The 27,770-nt window shown below is 42.5% G+C and overlaps 1 protein-coding gene across 15 annotated transcripts in view; it reads left to right on the forward strand.

The window, feature by feature from the left end:
• Positions 1-27,770, forward strand: part of TSPAN4 (tetraspanin 4) — a 457,483-nt gene that overhangs the window by 197,785 nt on the left and 231,928 nt on the right. Inside the window, exon 1 of one of the 15 annotated variants that reach the window (XM_074585628.1) lies at positions 11,068-11,171. The exons of 11 other annotated variants lie outside the window; for them this stretch is intronic. In XM_074585628.1, the coding sequence (XP_074441729.1) occupies positions 11,105-11,171 (67 nt within the window). In that variant the 5' untranslated portion in view covers positions 11,068-11,104. Of the gene's footprint in view, positions 1-11,067; positions 11,172-16,315; positions 16,445-20,836; positions 21,606-23,393; positions 23,471-27,770 lie in introns of those variants that run through there. 3 more of the 15 variants (XM_074585640.1, XM_074585631.1, XM_074585630.1) reach the window with 3 other exon arrangements.

Genomic DNA, 27,770 nt, shown 5'->3' on the forward strand with positions numbered 1-27,770 from the left:
TGAAACAAAAATTACTTATCCGATACCCGAAACATGAATGTCGCCAATAATTTTTAGCTAGGCAGAAATCAACAACGGCTTCTTCCAGTTAACTTTCTTCCTTCCTTTGAAAATATTTAATTTTGAATTTTGTTTACTATGCAGGAGCATCGTTTAGTGTGCTGCATAGGTCTGAAGTGATATGTTGTCATTTAAGAGTCCCCAGCAGGGATACCGGAGGTACCAACTTTGACACTAAATTTTTTACTGTGATTAAGAAAGTTCAGACTCTGGAAACCTTAAAACTGTATGGCCTGCTTGTCAGCTGGACCTCTGGGTTGAGAGATGCCATTCAAATGGCAGTAATCATAGAATGGTTTAGGTTGGTAGGGACCTTAAGAATCATCTAGTTCCAACCCCCTGCAACGACCAGGGACACTTCTCACTAGACCAGGTTGCTCAAAGCCCCATGCAGCATGGCCTTGAACACTTCCAGGCATGGGGGATCCACAACTTCTCTGGGCAACCTGTTCCAGTAACTCACCACTCTCATAGTGAAAAACTTCTTCATGATATCTAATCTAAATCTACGCTTGTCCTATCACTACATGCCCTTGTAAAAAGTGCCTCTCCAGCTTTCAAGTAGGCCCCCTTTTAGATACTGGAAGGTCACAATAAGGTCTCCCTGGAGCCTTCTCTTCTCCAGGCTGAACAACCCCAACTCTCTCAGCCTGTCTTCATAGGAGAGGAGCTCCAGTCCTCTCATCATCTTTGTGGCCCTCCTCGGGACCTGCTTTGATAGGTCCATGTCTTTCCTGTGCTGAGGACTCCAGAGCTGGATGCAGTACTCCAGGTTGGGGTCTCAGCAGACTGGAGTAGAGGCGGAGAATCACCTTCCTCATCCTGCTGGCCACCCTTCTTTTGATGCAGCCCAGGATATGGTTGGCTTTCTGAGCTGCAAGTGTGCACTATTATCAATCACTTCCTCATTTTCCGCGTGCCTTAGCAGAGTTTCCAGGAGGATCTACGCCATGATCTTGCTGGGCACAGAGGTGAGACTGACTAGCCTGTAGTTCCCTGGGTCTTCCTTTTTGTCTTTTTAAAAATGGGGGTATGTTTCCCCTTTTCCAGTGAGTAGGAACTTCACCATGCTGCCACAACTTCTCAAATATGATGGATAGTGGCTTAGCAACTTCATCTGACAATTCCCTCAGGACCCATGGATGGATTTCATCAGGTCCCATGGACTTGCGTACTTTCAGGTTCCTTAGATGATCTTATACTTGATCTTCTCCTACGGTGGGCGGTTCTTCATTCTCCCAGTCCCTGCCTTTGCCTTCTGTGATTTGGGCGATGTGGTTAGAGCCCTTGCCTGTGAGGAATGAGGCAAAAAAGTCATCGAGTACCTCAGCCTTCTCCATATCCCAGGTGACTAGATCTCCTGTTTTCTTATGGAGAAGGCCCACATCTTCCCTAGTCTTCCTTTTGTCACCAACATAGCTGTAGAAGTGTTTCTTATTGCCCTTGATGTCACTGGTCAGATTTAATTCTATCTGCGCTTCACTTTGCCGAGCCTGTTCCCTGTCTGCTTGGACAGTTTCTCTGTATTCCTCCCAGGCTACCTGTCCTTCCTTTCACCCTCTGTAGGCTTCTTTTTTGCTTTTGAGTGTGTATAGGAGCTCCTTGTTCATCCATGCAGGCCTCCTGGCTTTTTTGCCTGACTTCATTGTTGGGATGCATCACTCCTGAGCTTGGAGGAGGTGATCCTTGAATACTAACCAGCTTCCTTGGGTCCCTCTCCCCTCCAGTACCCCTCCATGGTACCTTACTGAGCAGATCCCTCAAGAGACCAAAGTCTGTTCCCCCTTTGCTGCCTTAAGGATCTTGAACTCCTGATCACTGCAGCCAAGGCTATCCTTGAGCTTGACATTCCCTACTAGCCCCTCCTTCTTGTTCAGGACAAGGTCCAGCATAGCTCCTCTCCTCATTGTCTCCTCTAGCAGTTGGAGAAGGAACCATTGTTCTGGTCAGGTGGCCTGTAGCAGACCCCTGCTGTAACGTCAGCTGCCCCTGTGTTCCCTTTAATCTTGATGCATAAGCTCTTGGTTGGCTCTTCATCTATCCCCAGGTGAAGCTCCATGCAGTCCAGCTGGTCATTGACATAGAGGGCAACACCCTCTCCTTGTCTCCCCTGTCTGTCTCCTTCCATTCCAACACTCCAGTCACAGGAGCCACCCCACCACATCTCTGTGATGCCAGTGAGATCATAGCCCTGGAGGCGTGCGCACATCTCTGACTCCTCTGTTTGTTCCCCATGCTACTTGTGTTTGCATAGAGACATTTAAGTTGGGTCCCCGATGGAGCTGACTTACTGGCTGGAGTGGCTGCAATTCCTTTGTGGTACTCTCCAGGTCGCTGTCCTTTGAGGTATTTTACCCATGTTTCCCTGTTTGCTCCTATTGCCTCAGGAGCCCCTGGCTCGTCTCCATAAGACTTTGAGTGTGCTGCAGGGTACCCAGCACATATTGGAGCAACAGGTTGAGGGCCCTCGCTAACACCCCATCCCTCTAACCTTGGTGTGTTGTCCCTTGGCTTGTCACAGGCAAGCCTGATAATACCACCCTCCCCCATCAAGTCTAATTTAAAGCTCAGTCAATGCGCCCTGCTAGCTCATGAGCAAAGACCCTCTTCTCCTTTGAGAAAGATAAGCCCCGTCTGATGCCAGCAGGCCTGGTGCCGTGTAGGCCATCTCATTCTCAAAAAAAAACCAAATTAAAGCAGTGACGCCAGCCACCAAGTTATGTTTTAACAGACTGACTGCATCTGTTTCTTCCAGTGTCACTGCCTGCAACTGGGAGGAGAGAAGAAAAAGTGACCAGTAGCAGGTAGGAAGTTACAGACAGCAACAGGGACTCCAGCATCCCCCGGGGTTCCACTTAAATGCCTGGTCTCTTTTGCAACAGATGTAGCACATTAGTCAAGGATTGTTGTATTTTCTGCCTTTTGGTTTCTCCAGGCTCAGTTACCTGGTTAGATACTCTGTTGCCTTGAGAGAAAGTCTGTGAATTAAATACCAGCAATAGAATTGCCTTTTTCTTGTACTGCCCCTGTGGTTGCAGATGTGTGCCCTCTGCACACTCACAGCAACAGCGGCCAGAGAAACTGGTAGGTCACAACGCTTTTCTTCTGCCTAAAATGAAAAAGGAGAGACTAGTTCTGATTAAAATGCAGCCACAGCCTCTAATACTGTAGTATTAATAGCCACACTGGCCTTGACAAAAATAGCTGTTAAATGGGGAGTAAAAAGCTTTCCATGTTTGCCAAAGCTGTAATGAAAATGGTGGAGCTGTCATATATACAATGTTCTTAGCTAAAATGATTATGGCTTAACAATTTTCCAGTGCACTGCATTGGGTTGTTTCCAGCACATCCAGATCTTAGTGTTGTAAAGGTTTAATAGAAAATCTTGATAGCGAGTCTTTATCTGTGCCAGAGGAAAAGGTAGGCAGTGTTTATGAAATCCACTCACATTCTTTACTCACCGCCTTGGCGTTGCTGCCATGCTCGTTTGTTCTCACCTTTTTATGTATCTAACTCTCTCAAGAAACACTTGATCCAGTGTATGGCTGTGGATTGCTAAGTTCGATTGCTGGTGTGATGCAAACTACACGAGCCTAACAATCTTCATAGCCTTTAAATACACAGGCTGACTCCTCAGCAGGGATGAATCCATGGCGTTCTGCGGAAGTGGCTGGAGCTGTGCCAATCTACAGTGCTTGAAGACTGAGCACAGTGATGCATCTTTGATGCAAATTACTACTTTTAGTAAAAACTAGTATTTAAAAGGAATCAAGCATGCATGGGTTAAAGCTGAAGTGGGAAGCAGGGACAGAAGTTACATTTGACAGATCTTTGTTAGATGCCAAGGAACTCAAGGAAAATTTAAATATCAGCCTCTGTGATAATGATAGAACAATAGTAGTTGAGAAAATGCACAGAAGTATTTTATTCCAAATGGTAAAATGACTAATACTGTTCACTTATGAACCACACAGTGGGAAAGTGCCTCCGTGTAGCTCTGATTTCAGTTTGTAGCAGAAACTTGGCTCAGTAGCAGAAACTTTAACATTGGATGGCTCTAGCTTTCATTAATTGTCAATTCTGTTTCTTATTTCTCCAGAACAGGGTCTGAACATTGGTTGGCTTGTTTTCACTGATCCCTAACGGGCTTTGTAGGTGGAGGGAGAAACATGCATGTTTGGAAGTTCTTCTGCTGGCCTGGAGAAATATTACTTTCTTTTCATTGTTGTGTATTCTGAAGTAAAAGGAGGTGAATGATTAATTTCTCCTGAGACCAAGGACTGCACAGAACCTAAGGTGGCATTGTGATCTTTGTAACTGTAGAGAGCATGTTGCTGAGTATGCAGGACACCCCAGAAATAGTGGACTCCTAATACTCGATAGAGGTTGGTTGTTTATCTCATACTAAAGAGAGCAATTTGGTCTGGAGGAGCAGGAAATAGCCTGCTTTTTATCTTTCGGTGTCTCAGTTCAGGAAAAAATGCAGCATAGACTTGGCTTGCCTCATCGGACAGCAGTAGAGAACCCCCTGATTCTCACTTCTTGTTTTGCAGGGTTGTGTATGAGATGGGGCTGTTCGGTTGCTTAGTTAAGTTTATGCTGATGTGCTTTTCTGAATCCATAGCTTTCTGTGTAGATTACTTTTGTGAAGAAATAATAATAATAATAGTCATAATAAATTATTTTGTGCACTCCTGTGAAAATTATGTATTTTTTGCAGAGAAGGTGTATGACCACACAAGCTAAAGAAATTGAATGTGTATTTTATTGCCTGTTAGTAGCTTTTCCAAAGCTTATAAGTAAGCTAGGTACGTAATGCTTTTGGAATCCCTATGTTAGTAATAGTGTTTACTACTAATACCTTAGTAATTGTGTTTTGGTAGCTTTGGTGGCGTATAGACATATGTGAGGCAAGATTTACAGGGAGAGGTGTTATGTTTTAGTAAATCATCTGATACACCTAGAGAGAACAAACAATCTTTGAGTGAAATTCAGGGGGGGAAAAATCAGTGGCAAATAATTGTGACATAAGCACTTTCAGAAATTTTCTCCTAAGAACACTCTGATGCAGGTGGTAAACACTCGGAAGACAAAAGTGTGTACATACATACATGTCAGAATAAATAGTGTTTAAGCTGCTGTTGTGCCGGTAGCTACAGTGTATATCTAGATAAGGCTGTTGTGCCCTGTAACTGTGGTGTGTATCCAGTGACGTTAACCTTTAGGTACTCTTTCCGTTATCTGCCTCTCCCACTAGCTGCCCCTTTCCAGGGACCTGGTGTCTTCAGGTAGCAGCTGCCCATCTGATCACCTAAACTGACCGCTGTTGGATCTGTCTTGAATCCCACCTCCAGGTGATGAGACTTTTGCAGACTCCTGCTGTGAATGTCAGATACGTCTCAGATTTTTTTTCTTGGGTAGTAAATGTTACATTGTGTGCTGCTGAGAAACTGGTGGGATCCAACCTATCCCCTTGGAGAGATACTCTTCCCAAATTTGATCCATCAGATAAAAGATGTCCCACTGTAATTAATCAAGGCTCAGCTGTCTCCTTTGATCACAATTTCAGTTATTGATCCCTATGTCTATGCTGTTCATAAACCATTTAGCTTTCCCAGATAAGAGTCTCTTGTACCACCTACCGTCCTGGTGCCCTTTGGTCAGAACTGAGAGCATTAGCTGTCCTGTTTTGGAAGCATAGCTGATAAGCCACAAAAAAGCAGCAACTTTGAGGTAAAACAGTAACAGCTGTCCTCAGTCTTCTAGCCTACTCCGAAAAACTGGGCTAACTGCATGCTACTGTAGTTGCTGTGCACGCTGGATGTGGTTAGGACTCCCAGATGTGTGGCAGCCCTGGGTAAATACGAAATACTCTACTGGATTTAACTGGGAAACAGTTGAAGTATGGAAATACTACACTGAATCAATGGCTGCTTCTCACAAATACAAAAAAATGTGTCTCTTTCTTAGTCTTCCACTCTGGAAAGCCTTGAAGTGCTGAAAAATGTTTCAGCGTAGCCACTGCTGCTTATAAAAGGAGACTTTATGGTAAGGAAGGCACCTGCTAAAAGTCATACAAGCTAAATAGCATTTTTTACATGCGGTGTTCAAAATTGAATTACCCAAGGAAGAAGGGTATTTTTTTTGGTTTGTTTTCTGTTGAACGCTGCACGTGTGATTCCATTTAGAAAAGTTAAAATGCTGAACATTTATGTTACTGTCTTGTTATGGTTATATTTGGTCCTCCATTTCCTCCCAGTTTGTGTTCTAAGGAACCGGACTTGGAGGAGTTACATGAATGTAGCAACACAGGAGATTATTATTTTTTTTGAGTAGCTGCTATGACATTACTTATTTGTATATATATTTTTACAGAGGTGGCTGACATTTTAGGTCTTGGTGTAGGAGAGTGAAATAAAGAGAGGAGGAAAGGGAAGAAATTAAGAGGGGAAAAACCAAGCTGTGATCTAAGGAAGAATTTAGGGATAGTATCTACAAGAATTTCTGGAAAAAAAATTCCAATTTGGTGCATTTTACATTACTTGACAAGTAACATATAACTGTACGAGCAGCCAAAATTAAAGGTAAACACATGGGAGGTGGGTTTTGGTACTGAATTTAAAATGTTGGCATTATCTGTTGCTAATTTGACAATGTACTGTTGCAGGGAATTTGGTGTTTCTGTTGCGAATAGAATTTAGCTTTTCTGCTAACATATGCAACAGCACCACACACATGCCCTCAGATTTCATTGTTGAGCAGTTCTTTTGTACACAAAAAATGAGTGCCCTTAATATTACAGGCACATTCAGTTTCAGTAGTTGCACCTCTTTTTGGCAATACATTCAGATAATTTATATATTAAATAGCTGTGTTGTAAGGTTTTGATTTCATGAAGAAAGGCAGTTCTAAGTCAGAGCAATATTAGCGGAGAATCCTTTTTCAGCAGTAGCTCAGAGCCAATGCTGTAGGAAATGGTAAAAGAAATAAGACATATTGTGATAATTCTTGAGTGTCTTGACTGTACTTAGAAGCCATCGAGCAATGTGGCTGCATCAACGCAAGCCCTAAGGAGAGGCTGAGAGATACTACTTCCAGTTTTCCTCTTTGAAACAGGAGTAAGTGCAGACATTACAACTTCAGCTTTTCCTTGTTTGCAGTCTGGATTTGCATCAGTGCAGGTGGATCAGTTCTTAGCCTCTGCCTCCCAAGTGGGGTTGATTCTTTAAACATCTCGCCCCTGTGAAGTGGGTGAGACTTCTTACGGCGCTGGGCATAACGTTGCAATGAGATGAACACAAATTAAGCCTGCAGTTAGCAACTGTCCTGCACTGTGATTGCAAACCTGGCTCCTGGTAGCTGTACAGGTGTTTGTCTCTCTCAAGCAGGTGCATTTTGGATGGGTAATGATGGTAACTATGATTGCTAGCACTTGAGGCTGCTGAAGAAGGGAAAAGAAATGCATGCTGTGGATGTCTTTTTGTGCTTGGTTCCTACATGCAAGTGCAAAAGGTTTATCAGGCAGTTAGCTTGGGATCTAAGCTAGAAATACACCTCTGCCTTTCCCCTCCTTCCTGTGCAATCTCCCCAGAGCTGTGCTAGAAAGTGGCAGCAATTATATCAGCTGTCAGGTCATTCCCCTCACTTTCCGTTTAAGCAGGATCCACAGCCTGGCTGTACTTCTTGAAAAGTAACAGAAAAACCTGGAGATGCCTCTGGGTTTCTGCATTGTCACTGCTATTTATAATAATTCGTTATCCTCCCTGAAAATTGAAACTATAAAATTGATGAATTGCTTTCAAATTCTTTTTTTCTTTTGGTCTTCAGTTGCATGGACTGTTTAACACCAATGATCGATAGTTTCATTATCTGTCTTCTCCTATAAGCATATAGGATTTATGAAAAAGTGAGTTAGGATTTCTCCATTATGCCTGAAAATGTCTTAAAAGATGCCTCTTGTGGTGCTAATTGTCAAAAGTGAGATGAGTAGTGTGGATTTTCTGGGAGAACAAAAACTTTAAAACTTGTTGGAATCTGACACCATAAATTGATACTTTTTCATTTGTTTCCTGTTCTTCCTCCTTTGTTATATATTAAAGCCTCTTTGGTAATTGTCGTGGTGACTGCTACATTACTTCTGGTGATTTCTTTTGATACCTAAAATCTGTTTGTGCGCTTTGTGTAGGTTTTTTGAGTTTTTTTTTTTAATTTTCTTTTTGACCATTGATCCCAAGCCACTTCCATATGGCATAAAATCAAGGACAGAGGGGAATAGATTGGCTTTTAAAAGCAAGTGTGTAAATAAATATTTTAAATTCTTCATTTAGGAACAAATCAGCAAGTGTTGAGGCCCTCTCAGATGGCATCATATTGCTACTGCCAGTTTTAGACACTCCTCTGACCATCCCTCAGCATCCCTGTATGAACCAGTGAGTTCAGCTGGGAGAAGGTTCAAGGCCAGGCTGGATGGGGCTTTGAGCAACCTGGTTTAGTGGGAGGTGTCCCTGCCCATGGCAGGGGTGTTGGAACTAGAGGATCTTTAAGCTCCCTTCCAACCTCAACCATTCTGTGATTCTGTGTTTCTTTGAGAATGATGAATAATTTCCTGTCTGTTGTCAGCAGTCTCCAAGGGAGCCTGGTTAAAAATTCATATTTGGCTCTTCACCTCACGGTCTGGTTTTCAAAAAGTTTGAAGCTTGCTGAATAAGGTATTACAAGCAGAAGGTATTATGAGACAGCCTTAGGTTTGCATTGGTGTAGAGTTGTTTTGTTTTTCTCTCCTTTAAATTCTATTTGGTAATATGTAAGGAGAACCTTAAATATTCTGCTGGAAAGGAATGGGTTTTATACCAGTCTTTTATACTTTCTTGTATTTGTCAGAGCAAATAATTTGAGGCACTGTCTGTTCTTGAACTGGTAATAATTTAGCTGGTAGGAAACATGTACTTCCTAATTCTCAGGTGAAAAGTGATAGAAACTGTGAAGCTACTTTCATAGAATCTTTGTTAGCTAGACTTACACTCTCTTGACTTTTTGTAGCTGATGGGGTTTCTGGTGTCTCACTGCAAATGAAAGGGACTTCTGGACAGTCAGCTCATTGCAGAAATAGCAGAAGGCTGTTCACTGAGAATAATCTCTCACAGAGACACGATTTCACAGCAACAGCATTTCTTCTGCTTTATTTCCCACAGCACTAGGCTAAAGTGGCTCAGCCTTCCAGACATTACAAGCTTGTATTGCTCCTTTATTTGTTTAACACCTTTTCTGAGCTTTAGGTCATTGATGTCAGATCTGGCCCACTTAAGGTGTGTTTCATGTTCTTCTATACACTCTAATTGTAGCTTTCTCATTCCCCAAAGGGGCTCCTTCATTGCTGTTTTCCTTGCGCTCCCCCTACACTTTCTTAATGTACACTCGTGAGTATGAAGCAGCAAAGAATAGTTTCCCAGCACAAGGTCTTGCTTAAAAGGGACAGATTCTTCAGAGATGCAGAATCAGGCTGCATGATGCTAGAGGTACTCAGTTGTGAGTGATATGAGAACTATTCCTGTAATTATTCTGTTACTTTTTTGTAAGTGGAGTATCTCCAGAATGCCAGTTGCCACAGCTTTGGGTATATCTGGTCAAGAATTTGTCTTTAAGTTACATGTAGTGTTAAGGTTACTCTAGGTATACATGTGTACGATAGGTTCCATTGCAGCGCCTCGTTGAAGGGATTTTATAGTGGTTGCTGCCCCTAAAACTCGCTGGGAAGCTTGATAGGTTGTGACATCTGCTACTTAATGGTGATTGTAACTGTCTTCCTATGAACTTGGCAGTCTCACCCTTTGCACGCTATTTCTTTCATCATCCTGAAAACTCTAGATGGCAGGGACCATTTTTTAATATAAGATGTGATACTATTGAGCTGTTAATTCTTACCTAAACCTCCACGTGCTTCTACAGGTTAAGAACTACTAATTGACGGTTGTTGGTGTTTCTGTCAGTTTTGTATCGTGCCTCTTGTGTTTTAATCACATATTTCTGAGAAATGCCTGCAGTTATTTTTCATTGTCTAAAGCAACATATGAGCAAGTTACGTCAGTGACTCTGCTGGTTCCTAGGTAGTTAGACCCCTTATGCGTGTCCAGCTAGGCACTTGCTTGTGGAATGTTCTCTGCCCAAGTGTTTGTATATTGTGTTGATTATAGTTGATTATGCAAAAGTCCAATTAGTTTTTTTTAATTGTTATTTATTCCTCCACAGTAAGACTAGATTGCATTTTTTATTTCTGTAGTATACTTGTAGAATCCTGTAGGTTCAAGACAGCACATCTGTAAAAGTTTCTAGTGGTCAGTATTCTCTGTATAATCTTGAAAAGTTAGTTCAGGTGTCTAGCTCTGATTTGTTGCTAATTATTTATTAAAGACAATTCCATATTTCTGGGTGCTCTATATAAAAAGCCATTGTCTGTTTTGTGAATTCTTTTTGGGTTGCCTTGGCCTTATGGTTATCCTTAAAACATATAGTGATCTCGTTCGACATGTAGAGATTTTTATTTGTGTCTGCAGTCTCTCAGCAGAAGTTGTTATTACGTATTTATTAAATGCAGGCTGAGGTTGGTGGTGTACAAGACAAACCATATAGACATTGCTTTGAGCTAATCTTATCTCCTGGAGCAAAGCATTTCTGAGGAATTTCTAATTTTGACAACTGGGATCAAATGTCTGACTTCTGAGGGCTGACAATAATGCCAGGGGCTGAGCTGCTTTGTCCTGTTGATAGCAACTGCGCAGTTTAAAAACCGCACTAAATGCCAGGGAACCGTGCATCTTAGCTGGTTAGGTTCAGGGTGTGTGTGTGTTTAGGGTAAGGCATTAGCTTTAGAAGTCTTTATGGGGCAGAAATGCTGCGGCTGCTCAGGGGTAAAAATAGTTCTGGGTTTTCAATGCCTGCATTCCATGGCTGGAGCCTGAAATCATGAATCAGGGCTCAGCTCTCGGGCTGTGCGAGACCAACTGCGAGAGCTCAGCAGACAGAGAGAGGAGGGGAGCAGCTAGCTGAGATGAGTCCGAGCCCAGCACCGCTGATACTCTGGGAGGGACCTGTGTTGCTTGTACATTCTCAGCAAGGTATCGTACATTAACATTTTGATTTCCAGTAGGAGTGTAGTTATTTGAGTGTGAATAATTAAAAATCTACTGAACCATGCAAAATTTCCCACTAAACCAGAGATGTATTTTAAAAAGTGTCTGTTCTGTGCGAATTCAGCTTCACAGAGACTTGTAGCTTCACACCTTACAAGCTTCCAGAGACCTGGGATGATATATTGTGATTGGAAGGGTGTGCTGCTCGTTCCCACCTGAACACTGTTTTGTGTGAGTGTTTGTCCTCGATATTTGCATGGCAGGGTTTTTTTTCTAGAAATTTTCTGTCCTGGAAATTCCTGGGAATTTAGATAAGTAAATAGTTAGCAGTCTTTCGAAGCCCTCCTGCAATAAGTGCTTTTTAAAAATGGTACCTAAAACATGGATGCTTAACTCACAGATCTCTGTAAAGCTTCAAACTCTGTCAGTGTTGCGGCATGAGATCTATGCAGGTTTAAATCCCACTTTGACAGAATTGAGATGATTATTCTCAGTGGTTTAAAAAGTGGCACAATTTCATTAAAGAGTGAATTCTGTACTTACAGTCAGGACTTTTTGTTGAAAGTGTTGCTAGGATGCTACCAGAGTTTTTGTGACCAATATTACCTTTGAAAGAAGTAAACAAAACTCTTTTTGTTTGGTGTTTTTTTGTTTTTGGCGTTTTTTTGTGTCCCTGAGAGATTTCAAATATATATCCTCCAGGCCATTGCTAGTACGACTTTGAGAAATTTATGTTCCTGCAGTTTTTGGCATGCCCTGTGAGTTGAATAACTATGATCTTCCTTCCAGAGGGAGCTGCTAGATTTCATGTTGCTAGAAATACCTTCACCAGCCTCATGTGCAGATTGTTCCATTAGTGCCCAGGGCGAAACTATGCAAATCCACACATGGCGACCTCGCAGCCAGGGACAGTGCATTCATCCGTTTTCTTTCTAGGCCCTGGGATGCAGCCGCACGTGCTTGTCTGACCCTCACAGTGCATCTCCTTGTGCTGACGTGCTCTGTGCTACTCCTACGTGCCTGGTACGGCTGCAAGCACCAGCCTTTTGCTTTGCTGGCACTTTACACGTAACACGGGCACCTACAGCTGTGCTGTCCCCAGGTACTGCTGCGTGGCCTTGTGTTAAAAGAGCTCGATAGCTTAGCGTGGCGCTGTGTACCAGTGATCTTACTTTAGCAAACCAACTGCCGAAGCTATTTGTGCCTCATTTTTTTTCTCTTCTAGTGCACTGGCACAGCTTACGGCCCTGAACGTTGCTGATATACAGAGTAGAGGATACTGTTTTATCATGCAGCTCCCACATTGTGAGGCTGATCCGTAACAGATAGCCAAAGTGAATCGGGGAAATCTAACATGGAAAAACAGCTTTGTAAAGTGAGAAGCATATTGCTGTAAGATGAGGAGTAAAATCGCAGAAGTCAAAGCAGTTCCATGCTGTAACCTAAGTTATTGAGGTGTTAGGTACAGTTATAGGATGATTAGCAAACACCAGGAATTTTTAAATCTGTGTTGTTTTATTTTACTCGGGACATCTTAGTGTGTAAGGCGCTGGGCTTGGGTGCAGGACCTGGATTCTGTTTCAGCCTTGCTGAGGGAATTGAGTCACCTAATTTTCTTGCTTTTCAGTTTCCCGATCTGTATAATGAATACGATTTTACAACAGAGGTGTTATGGGAATAAAATGTATTTATCATGAATGTAAGCGCTAATGCCATCTTTACCCCTTCAGAGCTGCCAAATTAACTGCCAGTGCACCACGACTGGGAGGGCCATCCCACTTCTGAAACAGGAGTTTTGTGTTCTTCTCACTAATGCCATTTTACAGAGGGTGAATATGGACTGCGGATAGTTTAAAGGATATTCCATGAGTTGTATAAAGTTCGAGGACAAGAATAGATGCTGTAATTCTGCCTACCCGTGTCCTATGTGCTGGCCTCACTGTATGTTCCCCTTTTGGGAGGTTCAGTAAGAGTTAGAAATATGTTGCAGGACATTAGGTTAGTCATCAGCACTGCACAATAAATAGTTGAATGGGTATTTTAAAGAAGTGACATGGCAAAACTGTTGGTGTCATTGTACCAATGGCAGAGCTGCCTAAAATAACAAGAACATGAGAAAGTCCTTTCTAACTGCAGCACTTTATCTAATGCCATTTTCGCCTAGTGTGGATAAAGCAATGAGAGGTATCTCAAATATTCGGTCAGTGGCCCCAGATATTATGCACCCTTTTTGTTAGGAATTACAACACTTCAAACTATCTGCCGGATTTGTCAGCTAAGGTGAATAACCGAAGATCTGGATGTTTGCCCAAGCTGTCAGGATTTAATTATCCTGTGAAACCTCATTAGAGATGAGCTGCACCTGTGATACTAAGCAGGAACTATTTTGAAGCTAGTTCAGACCCTGATCATAGCTCAATTTAAAAAGTACTCTTTTAGAATCTGAAAGTTTTTGCATCCTACTGTACTTTGTTACAAGTAGTGTTCAGTCCTGATCTGATTTTCTCAGGGGGTGGGAAATAGAGAAGATGCATTTGGTAGCTAAAATAATGTTGCAAATTGGAAAAACAGCCTGAAAAAAATGGATAAATGCAATATCTTTCACTTGAGAAATAATCAACTGTATAAGTACAAATAGGCCTATAAGAGAAGATCTGGGGGTTATTGAGAATTTAAGTCAGGAATGCTGTGTTGCTTCAAAAGGCAAAGCCATCTTGCAATGCAAAACCAGTACATATCACCCATGAGACCATTGTCCCATCATCGGAGCAACCAGGAGATAAGCGTCTCCTCTTCTTGACAAGTAAAGTCCTTCCTCATATTTCGCAAATCCTTCATAGAGAAGGATTTAACAATTATCTGTGCATCCGAGTCCTCCTCCTGCATCAACGCTGCCCAAGAAGGACCCTCTCCTGGATTTGTTTTAGAAGGACCCTTTCCTTTATCTTCATCAAAAGAACTCTCTCCCATGCTATCTGGCTTGTGCTGGTCTTTGTTGTGAGGGAATGGAGAACAAGCTGATCTCCTTTTCTGCTTCCTGGTCACCAGGGCAACTCAAGGTCAACTCCTAGGATTCTGGAGCTGGGGATATAAAGGCTCCAAGGCCAACTATACCCCAACTGAGAAAGAAATCTTGGCAGTGTATGAAGGAGTTAGAGCTGCTTCCAAAATCATCGGTACCGAAGCACAGCTCCTGCTGGCACCCCGATTACCAGTACTGGGCTGGATGTTCAAGGATAAATCATGCCACTGATGCTACCTGGAGTAAGTGGGTTACCTTAATCACACAGTGAACTCGAATAGGAAACCCAAATCGTCCAGGAATCATAGAGGTGATCACAAACTGGCCTGAAGGCAAAGACTCTGTAATGCCACCAGAGGAGGTGGTGACATGTACTGAGGAAGCCACACCGTATAATGAACTCTCAGATAATGAGAAACAGTATGCTCTGTTTACTGATGGGTCTTGTCGTATTGTAGGAAAACATTGAAGGTGGAAAGCTGTGGTATGGAGTCCTACATGACGAGTCACAGAAACTGCTGAACGACAAGGTGAATTGGCTCAATTTACAGAAATAAAAGCCATCCAGCTGGCCTTAGATGTTGCTGAACGGGAAGTGTCCAATGCTCCATCTCTGTGCTGACTCACGGATGGTGACAGATGTTCTGCTGTGGTTGAAGCAGTGGAAGCAGAGCAACTGGCAGCACAAAGATAAACCCATCTGGGCTGCTGAATTATGGCAAGGTATTGCTGACTGGCTGGGGAAACTAGTCGTAAAAGTGCGCCATGTAGATGCCCGCGTAACCATGAATTGGGCCACTGAGGTACATCGAAACAATCAGCAAATGGATCAGGCTGCTAAGATTTTCCAGACAGATTTGAACTGGGAACATAAAGGTGAACTATTTTTAGCCTGGTGGGCCCATGACACTTCAGGTCATCAAGGAAGAGATGCAACATATAAATGGGCCTGTGACTGAGGGGTGGATTTAACTGTGGACACTATTGTGCAGGTTATCCACGACTGTGAAACGTGCATCAAAATCAAGCAACCTAAATGGATAAAACCTTTGTGGTATAGGGGATGATGGTTACAATATAAGTATGGGGAGGCTTGGCAAATTGATTGTATCACACTCCCTCAAACCTGCCAGGGTAAATGTTACGTGCCTCCAATGGCGGAAGGAAGCACTGGATGGTTGAAAACCTAGGCTGTGCCCCATGCCACCGCCTGGAATACCATCCTGGGACGAAGAACATGGCATTGAGTGGGTATATCATATTCCCTATTATGCACCAGCTTCTGGGAAAATTGAGCGATAAAATGGACTATTAAAAACCACCCTAAAAGCAATGGGTTGTGGAAGCTTTAAAAATTGGGACAAGCATGTAGCACAAACTACCTGGTTAGTTAACACCAGGGGATCCATCAGTCGAGGTGGTCTTGCTCAGTCAGACCTTTTACATACTGTAGAAGGGGATAAAGTCCCTGTGGTGCATGAAAGGACTATGTTTGGGGAAACTGTTTGGGTTTTTCCTGCCTCAGGCAAAGGCAAACTCATTTGTGGGACTGTTTTTGCTCAAGGACCTGGATGTGCTTGGTGGGTGATGCTGGAGAATGGAGAAAATCAGTGTGTACCTCAAGGAAATTTAACGCTGGGTTAGAATACTCAATCCTGAGTCTGCTATAATAGATGAAATTCTGCAATTATGAACTAAATGGAATGAACAAACTTTTGAGTATAAAGATAAATCATAAATGACCGATCTGTGTGTGTATATATATATCTGTGTATATATATTTGATGGATAAGAAGTATTAGAGATCTGAGCATGATGCAAATGGTATGGAATAAGGGGTGGCATGTCCTGGTTTGGGGTGGAGCAGAGCCAGCTTTCAGCTCAGTGAGAGGCCCTGGGTGAGACTTGTTGCCATGGCAACCAGGTTCAGCTGACTGGGGTGTTTACCCCGTGGAGGCGTTGCACCTGTGGGGAGGGGCGGACAGGTCAGGTGACCCAAACTGACCAATAAGGTGTGCCATCCCAGCTGATGTGCTCACTGTAAAAGCTGAGGGAGCAAGGGGTCGGTTTCTTTTCCAATGGCTGGTTCTTCAGTGGCTCTCTTTCTTCCATGACTGACGTCTGAGGGAGACCCTGTCTGCTTTTGATCCCGGTCAGTGTGTTCCGGAATCCAGTTCCCATCCATCCTGTCTGCAACTTCCCCAGTGCCTGCTGGTGACATCTTCCTGGGAACTTGGTATGGTTTTGTATGTATATATAGTATCTATTTCAATATTTTCCTTTTTATTTTATTATTAAGATTTCATTAAAGTAGTTTAGTTTTTTCTAAACTCATAAATCTCTTTATCTCTCTTCTTCCTCTCCTTGGAGCAAGAGGTGGGGGAGAGCATCTGTCATCTTGTCATTGGCCAACCCAGCCCAAACTGTGACAAATGATCCATCTCTTTGGCACTTAGTACTGTCTCAGCTGGGATATAGTTCAGATTTTGGGAGCTGCAGTTGAAAGATGTGGATCAACTGGACAATTTGATACAAGTGTAGTGAGAGTGATCAAGGTCAAAATAAAATCTAAAGGGAAGATTGCATGAATTGGAGTTCTTTGGCAAAGAAGAGATTTAACAGTATTTTGCAAATGTGTAAATGGCTGCTGGAAAGAGGAGGGGAAGGCCTCTTCTTTGTAGGCATAGGGAAGAAGTAATAGGCTTCAATCACAGATTAGAAGATTCAGGTTTGTTAATAGATTAAGTAAATGTCTGTCTTGGGTGACATAGATATGACCTGTTCTGCTGTTATCCGTGTGGTCTTTTCAAGTCTATCCTAATTCTGTGATTCTATAATTCTGCATGATTATATGCTTTGAATTGGAAACTAATGTCCTTAATCCTCTGCAGCAGACAATGCGCTCAGTGTCGCGGAATCTGTTCCTTCAACTAGGGCTGATGCGATGCTTTTATAGATAATAGAAGCTGGGCAGAGGGAAGGGATTGGGTGGATGTGTAGTCTTTGGGCAGTCGTAAACAACATGGAGACATGAATCAGGAATGATAGGTTATTCTCATATAACCTATATAGTTATTCAGCTATAGGACAATCACTTGAATTGTCAGGTTGCAAGTGCGAAACAGGGAAGGACTTTTTCACACCATGTTTAGTTAACCCAAGGAACTTATTGCTGTTAGATGTGTTGGGTGCCAAATGCAATTAGACAATATTATGCCAGCAGATCTGTCAAAAGCATTTAAACATAAATATACCAGTTCCAGCTCGGGAATTTCCTGAGACACGTGTTCCTGGAGGCTGGGATTGTATACCATGGAGGCTATTGCTATGTTTGTGCACTGTTCTTATACTCTTGGCACCTGCAAGTGGTGTCTGTCAGAATTTGAAGGGAGAGCTGGGTCCAAAAATTATTGAAGGAGGGTTTTCTCTTTTCTCCAGTCTGCAGTGTACAGCCTGTGGAGGCATCCGCATGCCTGATAATCAGCACATTTAAAATAGTCTTTTGCGTGTCAGGATCTGAGAAGAGCCCTGACCGGGATGACTTCTGCTCCCATCTGAGAAGTATTCTGTCAGCACTCCCCCTTCGATCTGAGAAGTGCAGTGGGACAGCTGGAATGGAGTGGGAAGAGGCAGCAAAAATTCAGTTCCAGCCATCGGGCATTCTCATGTCTTCACTGAGAATTTCAGAGCATGTGCTTCCTAGATTATTTCCAGCCAGAACTGTGTATGAGGTATCAAGTCTTTGCTCTTAAGGATAACTTAGGAAGCCCCATCATGAGGGACATTTTTCAGTACGAAGCTTGGCATGGCTTATGGGAGGAATTGTAAATAGCCAAGAGGTATGTGAGCAAGGTCAGATAAAAACTGCATAAATGCTATGTGTCAATTTTTCCCTCTCTCAAAATTGCTCTGTCTTTAGCAGGATGGTACTATGAATGATCCTAAAATAATTTCTGTAGCTGACGTGCTGCCATTCTGTTAGGATTATGGGTTGCGAGGACATGACTATGTGGTATTGATATGCCAGGAGGTGGCATGCAAGCAGCAGACTCTTGGTGTTTTTCTGCCTATAAGCTTTCCTCTGCCAACTCTAAAAGTACTGTGTTGACAAGAGTAAGTTATGAATTTTACCTGTGGGGCAAACAATTCAAAGTGTTGACAGAAGAGGATTGAGTACAATGGCAGAAGCTGTCTGGTAAAAGAACACAAGGCCCGGAAAGGCCATAAGGGGAGATAGGCACCTCTGGTCATGTTCAGCTTGTTACAGAATACAGTCTGATGGATCAGCCTGCTGGAGCACATTGTTAGAGAGAATATTCCTGTCAGGCAATGTGCAGATTGATAATAAAATGGAAATTGGGCAGGATAACGTCTGCATGAGAAGTCCTTAGACCAACGAAATGCAAGCCATTTTGTACCCAGTAAGGCGTACACCAATATGGAAGAGTGTCGTCATGTTCTAGAGCACAATGCATTGACCAGTGAGAAAAAGACCAGTGTTTAGATTTGGAAAGGTATTGTGGTACCTACCTCTTTTATTAGGAAGCTTAAAATACCTTTACAAGTCTGGAACAAAGCTGTAGGAGGCAAGAGTCCTTGAGGGTCGGCTGCATTGTAGGGCGGTTGTACTTGGCCTAGAGTAATGGTTGCAAATAATTATTTCAAGTCAAAAAATTGTATACTTGCCAAATTCTCCTCAAAACTTTGTTAATGTCTTTCTAGGTATTGTCTCAAGAACCTTTGCTATATTTTCCTAATGACAAATATGACCTTAGGGTTTGCAATATATATTGGGTGTTGCATATACCTTATAATGAATATTCTAGTGGCTATTCTACTGTAGTTATTTCTGAAGTCCCAACCAGAATGGGAGATTTTTCTGCAGGATGTCTTACTTGGTGCACACTAATTCCTTCTGAACTTTTGATCTGCTTTGCTGCAATGGAATTTCCCTTCCTGATATTGAACTAATAATTTGAATGTATATGTGTTTCCATTTGAAAGGGTTGGTAGCCACAGAGCACAGCTCAGTTGTAATAATACTCAAGTTATTATTGTGAAATACATGTCAGGTTGTTTGTTTTCTTTTTTCCTGGAGCTGTATTTAATGATGTTATAATACAGCAAATTTCCACTCAAAATGAAGAACAGCTTCTCTCAGTGAAGCTTAAGAAAATTCTTCCTTATATTCTCTGTTTCATTACTAGGATTTCTGCAAAGTTTATTTGGAGTTGTTTATTCCCCAAAGCTATTTTATTGATGCCTATGTGAAAGCAAAAATCATTGGTCAGATGGTAGGAAAAATACATATTTGTACAGTGACATATCTGCAGCGATATCATCTGCTTTATGGATTAATGCCTTTTAGTTCATCTTGTACATCTGTAGCCTTAGCAGCAGGTGCCACTGCCAGACAATTCATCAGAGTTAATGTGATTGCCGAGAACTGCTAAAGCCTTTCTGTTTTATTGTTGTGGGAGGTGGTGTAAAGAACTGTGTGCTCTGTAGGAGGGGGAAGAGGAGGTTGTGCTGACAAACAAGCTGGAAAGGTGGACTTTTCAACTCTGCTTTGTTGAGGACTGGAGAGACTGTACTCTCTGCAGTTTGTGATGGGGAGCAAATGTAAGACACCTTGTCTCAGCACGAGATGGGAGCACAAGTTCAGCACAAAGGGGGCCATCTGGTAGGTGGGGTGGAATACGCTTGCAGGAAGAACAGGAATGAGAAGTGAATAGGGATTTTTTCCAGTTGAAATGCTGCCGACTTAGTCATGCCATCAGCAGAGGCTGGACATTTGCATTCTTCCCTTGGCAGGCAGCTTTAAAAGCAGCGCACGCTGCTTTGCAAGATTGTACGGGGCAACTGTACCAGCCTACCCCACCAAGTTTGTGGCTTTACTACCCATATCTGATGACGCCTACTAACTGGTGAGCTGGAAGATTTGGTGAGATTTTGTGTCTGTCTGAACTTTTGCCCCACATTGACAAGACTGGTCTGGAGACCAGTGGAAATTATGAGTTTGCATATGTGTAGCTGGATAGGAAGTAGCCAGGTTTGGGAGGAGGGAGCCTGGAGCTATAGTAAACAAATGCCAGGAGCACGTGTGCTTCTGCTAAAATGGCAAATGTCTAAGAAAGGATGCTCTATGGCTTAAGGAGGTGGAAATATTAGCAGAGAGCTAATTACAGGAAAATAAAATGGTGCAAAGCAGGCAATAATAGAATTAACAACAACAAATTGCTAACAATAGATATTATCATCAGCAGGCATGGTAACGAGGATGAAGCGTACAAGTATGAATGGAAGCATGCACATAGACAATCCCATTGGTTATAAGTATACAATGCTTAAACCCAGGATAGATCCCAATGCTAAGATGGACACAAGTTTAAGAGCTGGGAGGCTGTGTCCTTCCCTCTTAACATGCAGCCACACATGTAAGAAACGTCTGTGTTATGGAAAGGACAACTGAAGCACCTTTTCCTTACATCAACACCTTTACACACAGAAAACAGCAGCAGTGAAACATCTGAGAAGTTGAGCTTGAGCTAAACATACTTGGTGGCAGAATAGCAATGCTGGGTGGTTTGCACAATGCTGAGCAGGGAACAATTTAAGCTGCATCGTAGGACAATAGTGATGATGAAATGGTGAGGTCTCACAAGTGTTCCATGGCACAAAAAGCTCAGGCATGTACACAGTAATACAATTAAGAGCTCAGGACCTGCAGTATGATCATATTAGTAAACCGTGTGATGAGTAGATTGCTCTTCATGAAAAGTAGGTAAACAGTATCACCTTGTGATTCTGCTACACTCTCTGTGCAAGGCTGTAGCTGAATTAGGAATCCACGTAGTCTCAGGGCACCAGATTTAAATCCTGTAACCCAGTTTAATTGTTGTTCATAGCCAAACTTTCTCTAAATTCTACAGTGATGCCAGTGTGGTGTTCTTTTCCTTGTCCTTTGTATAACCTTTCCTGGTCCTATTTGAAATGGAGAAGTCCGGGTAAGATCGATGGAAATTGTTTGGTTTATTGATTTTTATTTTTTTTTTTTTGGTGTCGTAAAGTGAAAGGACTATCAGCACAACTTGGATTTCTGAAACAAAAATTTGAATTCTAATTTGTTCAATATTTTAGAAAAGTTGTATTTTCATTTTCACGGCCACGTTCTGCCTGTGTTTGAAGTGCAGGATCCCCCATAGAATAAACTTGACTTCCTCATTTCTTTGTGCTTTAAAGTGGGTTTGATGCTTACCTAAGTGATAATAGTCTTTGTTGTTTTTTCAGGAGGAAGCTTGCTTGTTTGTTTGTTTGTTTTTCCTGAAGTGGCCTGAGGCTGGGATTTTGGACCCAGAAATCCAATCTCAAAATGTTGTTTTCCATAAAGGACATAGGTGAGAGCGTGCCTTCTTTTGGCAGAGGAGTAACAAGTGTCTAATCACTGTTTGCTGAAAGTGGAGCATTCTTTATGAAGGCTGCTTAGAGCTTCAAACCTGTTGGTCTTGTGTTAAGTAGCATTTGTTTGTGCTTGTATGTACCATTCTTCCCCCAAGTTCTATTAATGACTAGATTGAACTCAAAAAGGATCAGCGTCTTAATGTCTTTTCACTCAGTATCAAATGTTAGGGGTGTCTCATTAAGACAAGTAACGGCATTCTTAATGGTAAGTTGATCCACAAGGTAGGACAGGTTTTATCCATTCACTGGTAGAATCTGACCTTTATAGAAATTCATCTTTTCAAGTGCTGTATGTGTTACAAATTCTTCCTGAGATTCTTGGGTGTCTGTTTTTTTCTACATTAGACTGCATGTGAATACTGGCAGAAGTTGGGGTGCTTTCTTTTCCCTCTAAATGGAATCTTATAGCCAAATAAAGTAGTGTAAACAATTTGAAATGCAGGAAGCAAAGTAGGGTTCGAAGATGTAAATTCAGCTCCCTTGTATAATTTAAATAAACAACTCAACCAAGTCCCGTAATCTAGTTCACATGAGCAGATGTTTGGCAGGATTCAGCGTGGTGGGTTTGCGGTCTCCGCTTATCACCAAACCAGGACTGCATGCATCACTGCCACATGTTTCTCTTTTCCCTTCATCCCAGGGAAAACTAATCTTGTCAAGAAAAGAAAGTGGGAGGAGGAAATGTATCATTCCAACACAAGCTGGATACAATTCCTGTGCTGAATGCCTGTTAGTGGAGGCTGGGCTGGGAGATGCCTTGTATCTTTCAGACAGACTATTGCAGATACAAATTTCAATGTCTGGTCTCACTTTTAGTGTAGATTTTTTTTTAAAAAAAAAAAACATGTGTGAATTATGAAATTATTTTTTTCAACAGACTCAGACACTAAAATGTTTGGCACTGCAGCATCTCTCCTTTGCGTGGCATATACAAGTGGCTCATTAACTGTCCAACTGTAATTTCTGTTTTATCATAAATGAAGAATGGGAGATACAGGTTGGCACCAGAATATTCCTATAAAATGGAAAATTTCTCCACTTTTACCCTAAGTGGAGAAAATCTTTCATTAAAATTTCAACCATGGTAGTAATATGGTGAAAAATAGTGTAAATAGTTTGTCAATTGTTATTTAATAGTCTATCCTGTTAACTTACTTGGACTAAATGTTCAGTCCTTACTACCTGAGCTGTAAAAAAACAGGAATTCACATGAAATGCTGCAGTAGCTTTTGATGAAGAAGTTTCCCATCTAGGAGAACCTACAGTCTGTGGCCTGAGCAACTCTGAGAATGGTGAGGTGCTGCGGACAAGCAGAAGAGTTTTAATTTATGAGGGAAACTTAAATGGGTTCATTTTCTGGTGCAGTTAGGGGCTGAGTATTACAGAAATTTTGTCTGTTTAGGGAAATCAGCATAACAAAATTCAGTGGGAGGCCTTATGGAAGGGGAAAGTAGTATTTACTCAAAAAATTTTTAAGTTGATTTTACCTACAGATTACCTTTCAGATTTTTGTCAAGTGAGAACACCTTTGTTTCTTCATGCTTTGCAGAAAGATTTAGACGTCCAGAAAAGTGAACTTTGCTCTGGTGTTTCTGTGCAGTCAGGGCTCAGCACCAGATTGCTTATTCATCCAAGTGGTTCTGCATAGTTGCTACCTCTTGGGTACCTTTAGCTTTTGTACCCCTTGGCTAACCGCAGGAGATGACCTCGCTTATCCGAAGATCCAGAGAATAAGTGGAAGAGAGAGTACTTTGATGCAGGACAGCAATGCCTGCAACTCACTCATGCATATGGAAAACAGGTACCGAACTTGGGCTTCTGGGAAATTTTCTGTACCACCCACCTTTTCCTCCCCAGTTTACTATCTTTTGTGGTGCACTAAAGTTATTAATACTAAGTTTACCTGCACAGTATAGTTAGTAGTCTTCTGTGGAGAGTCCCTGGTGATTGTGTTGCATTAGTACTTCAGTTTTTGCACAGCATATGTGAGTTTCATGCGTCGGTGGCTTTTGTCACAAGAGTGCTTGGTTATTGAAGCTGTCGAATGAGCCTACCTGCAGTGGTTTGAATGCTTGATTAAAAAATTAATTGTTTCTTCTATCTGAGTTGAATATTCAGCAAAGAGCCCAAAACACCCCAGTGGACTGAGATGAGGGGAAATGGGAAGGGAGAAGTGGGAAATTAGGGTAGGGGCAGCAGAAAGCAGCTGCTAAAATGTTCCACAACCACTTAGAACTGCAATTTAAATTCAGTATCATTTCCAAGCTAAAAACAGTCTTTTGCAAAATTCTCAACTTACGCTACATGTTGTGGGTGGCTAGGAAGAATGCTGCTTTTTAAAGAGTTGGCAGTGGGGTTTGGCAGAGGGGAGGATATTCAAGGCAAGTTGTTTTTGCATGCAAACCCAGTGTTGATGAGGTGACTCTAACACAACTACTGTGGAAAGGATTAAATAAGTATTTGAGATACCAACTTTGAGGTAGGGTGCTTCCCTAGACTACCTGATTTGGGGGAACACATGCATGATTCCTTTTTTTCCACAAGCTGAAGAAGAAGCCAGAGGCTGTGGAAAAAAGTGGGAAAGGAACTGAAAATGTTATGAGTGTTAGAAGAAACTTCCTGCTCTTTAGCACAATATCCTTGAATATATAACCCAGTCTGGCAAGAAATTTAGTTGGTGCTCAGGTGTCAACTGTTGGGGAAGCAGCAAGTTTCCTAAGTACTGAGGAGCAGTTTGGGCTTTCACCTGGTGTGAGGACTCTGGCAACCTCTTGTGAATCACTCTAACATCAGCATGGAAAATCCCTAAGCCCAGAAAGCAGATACCAGTGAGCTCCTGTGTGAAATTTCACCCGTGGTTTACTATGTGCATGCAGCTCTCTGGCTTTTTCACCCTACTGCACTCTCTCCTGATGTTTTCCTGGGGTTTGTGGTGCAGCAGCAAAGGAAAACACCACTAGAAGATCACACAGCTGTGTTTGAATAAACCACTTTTGGGGGTTGGTGGGCAACAACGAAATCTTATGACACAGATAGTAGTGAGCCTGGAGCACAATGGCCAAGCCATTGCGCTGTCAGCTTTTCAGGGGTCCTGGGAGCAATCCTGTCAATTGGTTGTGCTTCATCAGGTCTCTTACAGAGTCTGACCTAACTTGTTCTGCCCTCTTTGCATGAACTGGAAAATCTCAGTCAGCAGTACCAAGGAGCTACGGTTTCCTTGGGAACTTAGTGCTAAGTCTTATTTACAATCTGGGATGGATGCTTGGAGCAGCAGGGTAGGGAGAGCATGTTATCAGACCACCCGGCACCTTGTATCTTGAAGTTGCCAGCACTTGGGAGTGCATCACTGAGCGCTGATGGCAGGGACAAGCCAAAGGGCTATTTTCTTAACTCCTGCTGTTCCCCTCCTGCATCCGCCTCCGTGTCCATCATGTGGTGAAGTTAGCAGATGGGCTGCCCCTGAGGTGACACATGCTTACCTGCAGGGAAGAGGAGCTCTTGTACCAAGTCCCTGTTGAAAGTGCTGCTGCTGGCAGGCACGCAGCTCTGTTGCTTGGCAGCAGGTCTCAGAGAGAAGATTACTTTGTCCTTGTTCTTGGTCCTGTTTGCCAGGTTCCCTTCTGATTGCCAGGCTGGTAATGCATGGGGGAGATAACCCTGGTTCAGTGAGCAGCAATTCAGTCTGTCATCAAACAGAAAATACTTGGGCAGAATTAACGGAGCTGTGTGCTGAGCTAATTTGGTATCAGGCTTGTGGCTGTGGTTCTTCGGTACAAGTATTTTTTTGTTTCTCTTTCTGCAGAGAGGGATGAAATCTTCCATCAGAATCTCCCTCTGTCCCTTACAGGCCTTTCACAACTTCCAGGGTCCCCCTCCACGTTCTTTACCTCCAAACTAAGCTGCTGTCTCTCATCTCTTTCCAACAGGCTTCCCAGCAGCAGCAGGTTTGTTCCCTTTTCCCCAGCACTCCCATCACCAGCTCTGCAGACTGGGAGACTTGTTTGTACTCTCACTCTTTGTGGCTTGCTGAGTTTCCCAGACAGTTCGGGTCGTCCTGCCAGTCCGGTCATGTCCCTCCCAACCCCTGACCTCTCCCAAAAGAAATATATAGATCATTGCTTCAGAGTGATGTGCCTTTGTGAAATTCAGCTGCTTTCTCTGTTGAAAAACAGGATATATTTTTCCTATTTCAATTCTTGTTTTCTCATTTTTCCCACCTTCCTAGCTGTTGCTAATGGCTTTGACTGCGTCTGAGTGTGACTCCTAGTCCCAGAGGGCATGATTGGTTGAGATCCCGGTCATCAGTAACACTGGTGTTCACTGGATCTTGTCTAAATAACTTTCAGTGCAGATTTCTGCCATATTGCTTAGTATGCAAGAAAGTATATTACTGTGCCCTGCACAGGTATTAAGATTTCATTATATCGGCGAACGGCAATGCCTGTGGACTTCACTCAGTAATATAGCTACAAACGATCTCTTAACCTACTTTACCATGCAGGGATTCCCACACACACTTGCAAACATGGTATACCACCAATTTTTTTTTATTTTCCTATGACAGAGCAGACCTCATGTTTCTGTTACTTCTTGAGTTACTTTCTTGTCTATCTGCTGTAGGAAATATAACAGATGATGCACACATGTATGGGTATATCCACGTAAAGCATTTCTACTTTCTGGACACAATATCTAGCTGTGAAATAACTAGATTCATTATTTGGTGCAAGGGCCATGAGAAGAATTTACCATGACACTAATGTGTTTGGGATTTACTAAGCATTAAGTGCAGAAAAAAATACACCTTTTGTTTATTGGCCATCTTAAGTGAGCCAATGTTTTCTCCAGTGTTTCAATTTGATGCTGTGAAGAAGTCACTCTTCGCTCGCCCTCTGCTGTAGGTATAGTGCAATGAAGGGATAAAACTGGACACGGAGGAATGTGTAGTGGTTGTGATGGCTGCATGGGGCGTGACAGACAGCAGCAGGGTTCAACAAGAAGAGAGGTTTATAGCATCACAGCTGCTGGCTGCATCTTTCTGATGCCCAAGCCTGGGTGGAAATCTCTCTGTGCACTCTAAAGTCTTGCTGTTGCTGAATTTCAGGAAGGCATCATGTTCACAAACACTTTATTTGTATGCGCATACCAGGCATATAGAGGGGATGAAACTGATAATTGACGGTGGCTGCATCAAAGCAGATCTTGCTTCTATACTTCTTCGTGCTTTGGCCGCCTAATAGTGAGGTTTGTTTTGTTGCTGTTGTGTTTTTCTGTAGCCATTTGTTGCTAAGTTGTGAGATACGTGTGTCTGTCGCAGCAGAATCCTCAGATGCGCAAGGGCCAGGATTTTCACTCAAAAATGTCACATAGGAGATAGTAACCCAAGCACAGAGCAAGGGTCCTAGGCAGTTGCAGTTCTCCTTGTTATAATCTGCTCTGGCCAATGATTTTCTATTTTGGCGCAAAAACAAATACAGAAAACCAGATGGATTCTTTTTATAAGGCATTAGCTCTGATTGGCGTGTTTTAATATGCAGCAATAATGGTGACCACTCAGAGCTGTGCTGGCTGGTTTCTGCAGTGTGCTGTTCTGTTCCACTGCAGCAGACAGAGGTATTTTTAATGCTGTCCGTTTGGTTAGCATCCCAGACCGCTGGGGTTTTTAGCATAAAGAAATCAGGCATTTTCACCTCTGAAAGACAGTTTCCTTTCTCCTTTAGTAACTTGCTGCTGTCTGCTCTCCCATGCAGCTACTGCTTACTTGCTGTCACTGTTCAGCTCATCCAGGGTGACGTTGTCCTATTGTTTTGACAATGACCTTAATCTATTTGTGCAGCTCAAAGTAAAGGCTGTGTGGCCGGAGATGAAAATGCATGGGCTTAGGCAGCTTATAATGAAATAGAGTCTTTTACTTCAGCTGCTTTGAAGCCACTGCAAATCAGTTGTTGGATTTGATGTGTCTTTGGGGATGTGAAACGAATTTAGTGGCTTCTAGCTGGTTGTAATGAGTCAGAGGTTCACCTCATGAATTGTTCCAATATAATCAAGCTTCATGGGTGGCAGGCTTAGCAGGGTATGCCAATGGCTATATCAAACTGGAT

Source organism: Larus michahellis, chromosome 4 (genome assembly GCF_964199755.1).
Source record: "Larus michahellis chromosome 4, bLarMic1.1, whole genome shotgun sequence".
Taxonomy (NCBI): Eukaryota; Metazoa; Chordata; class Aves; order Charadriiformes; family Laridae; genus Larus; species Larus michahellis.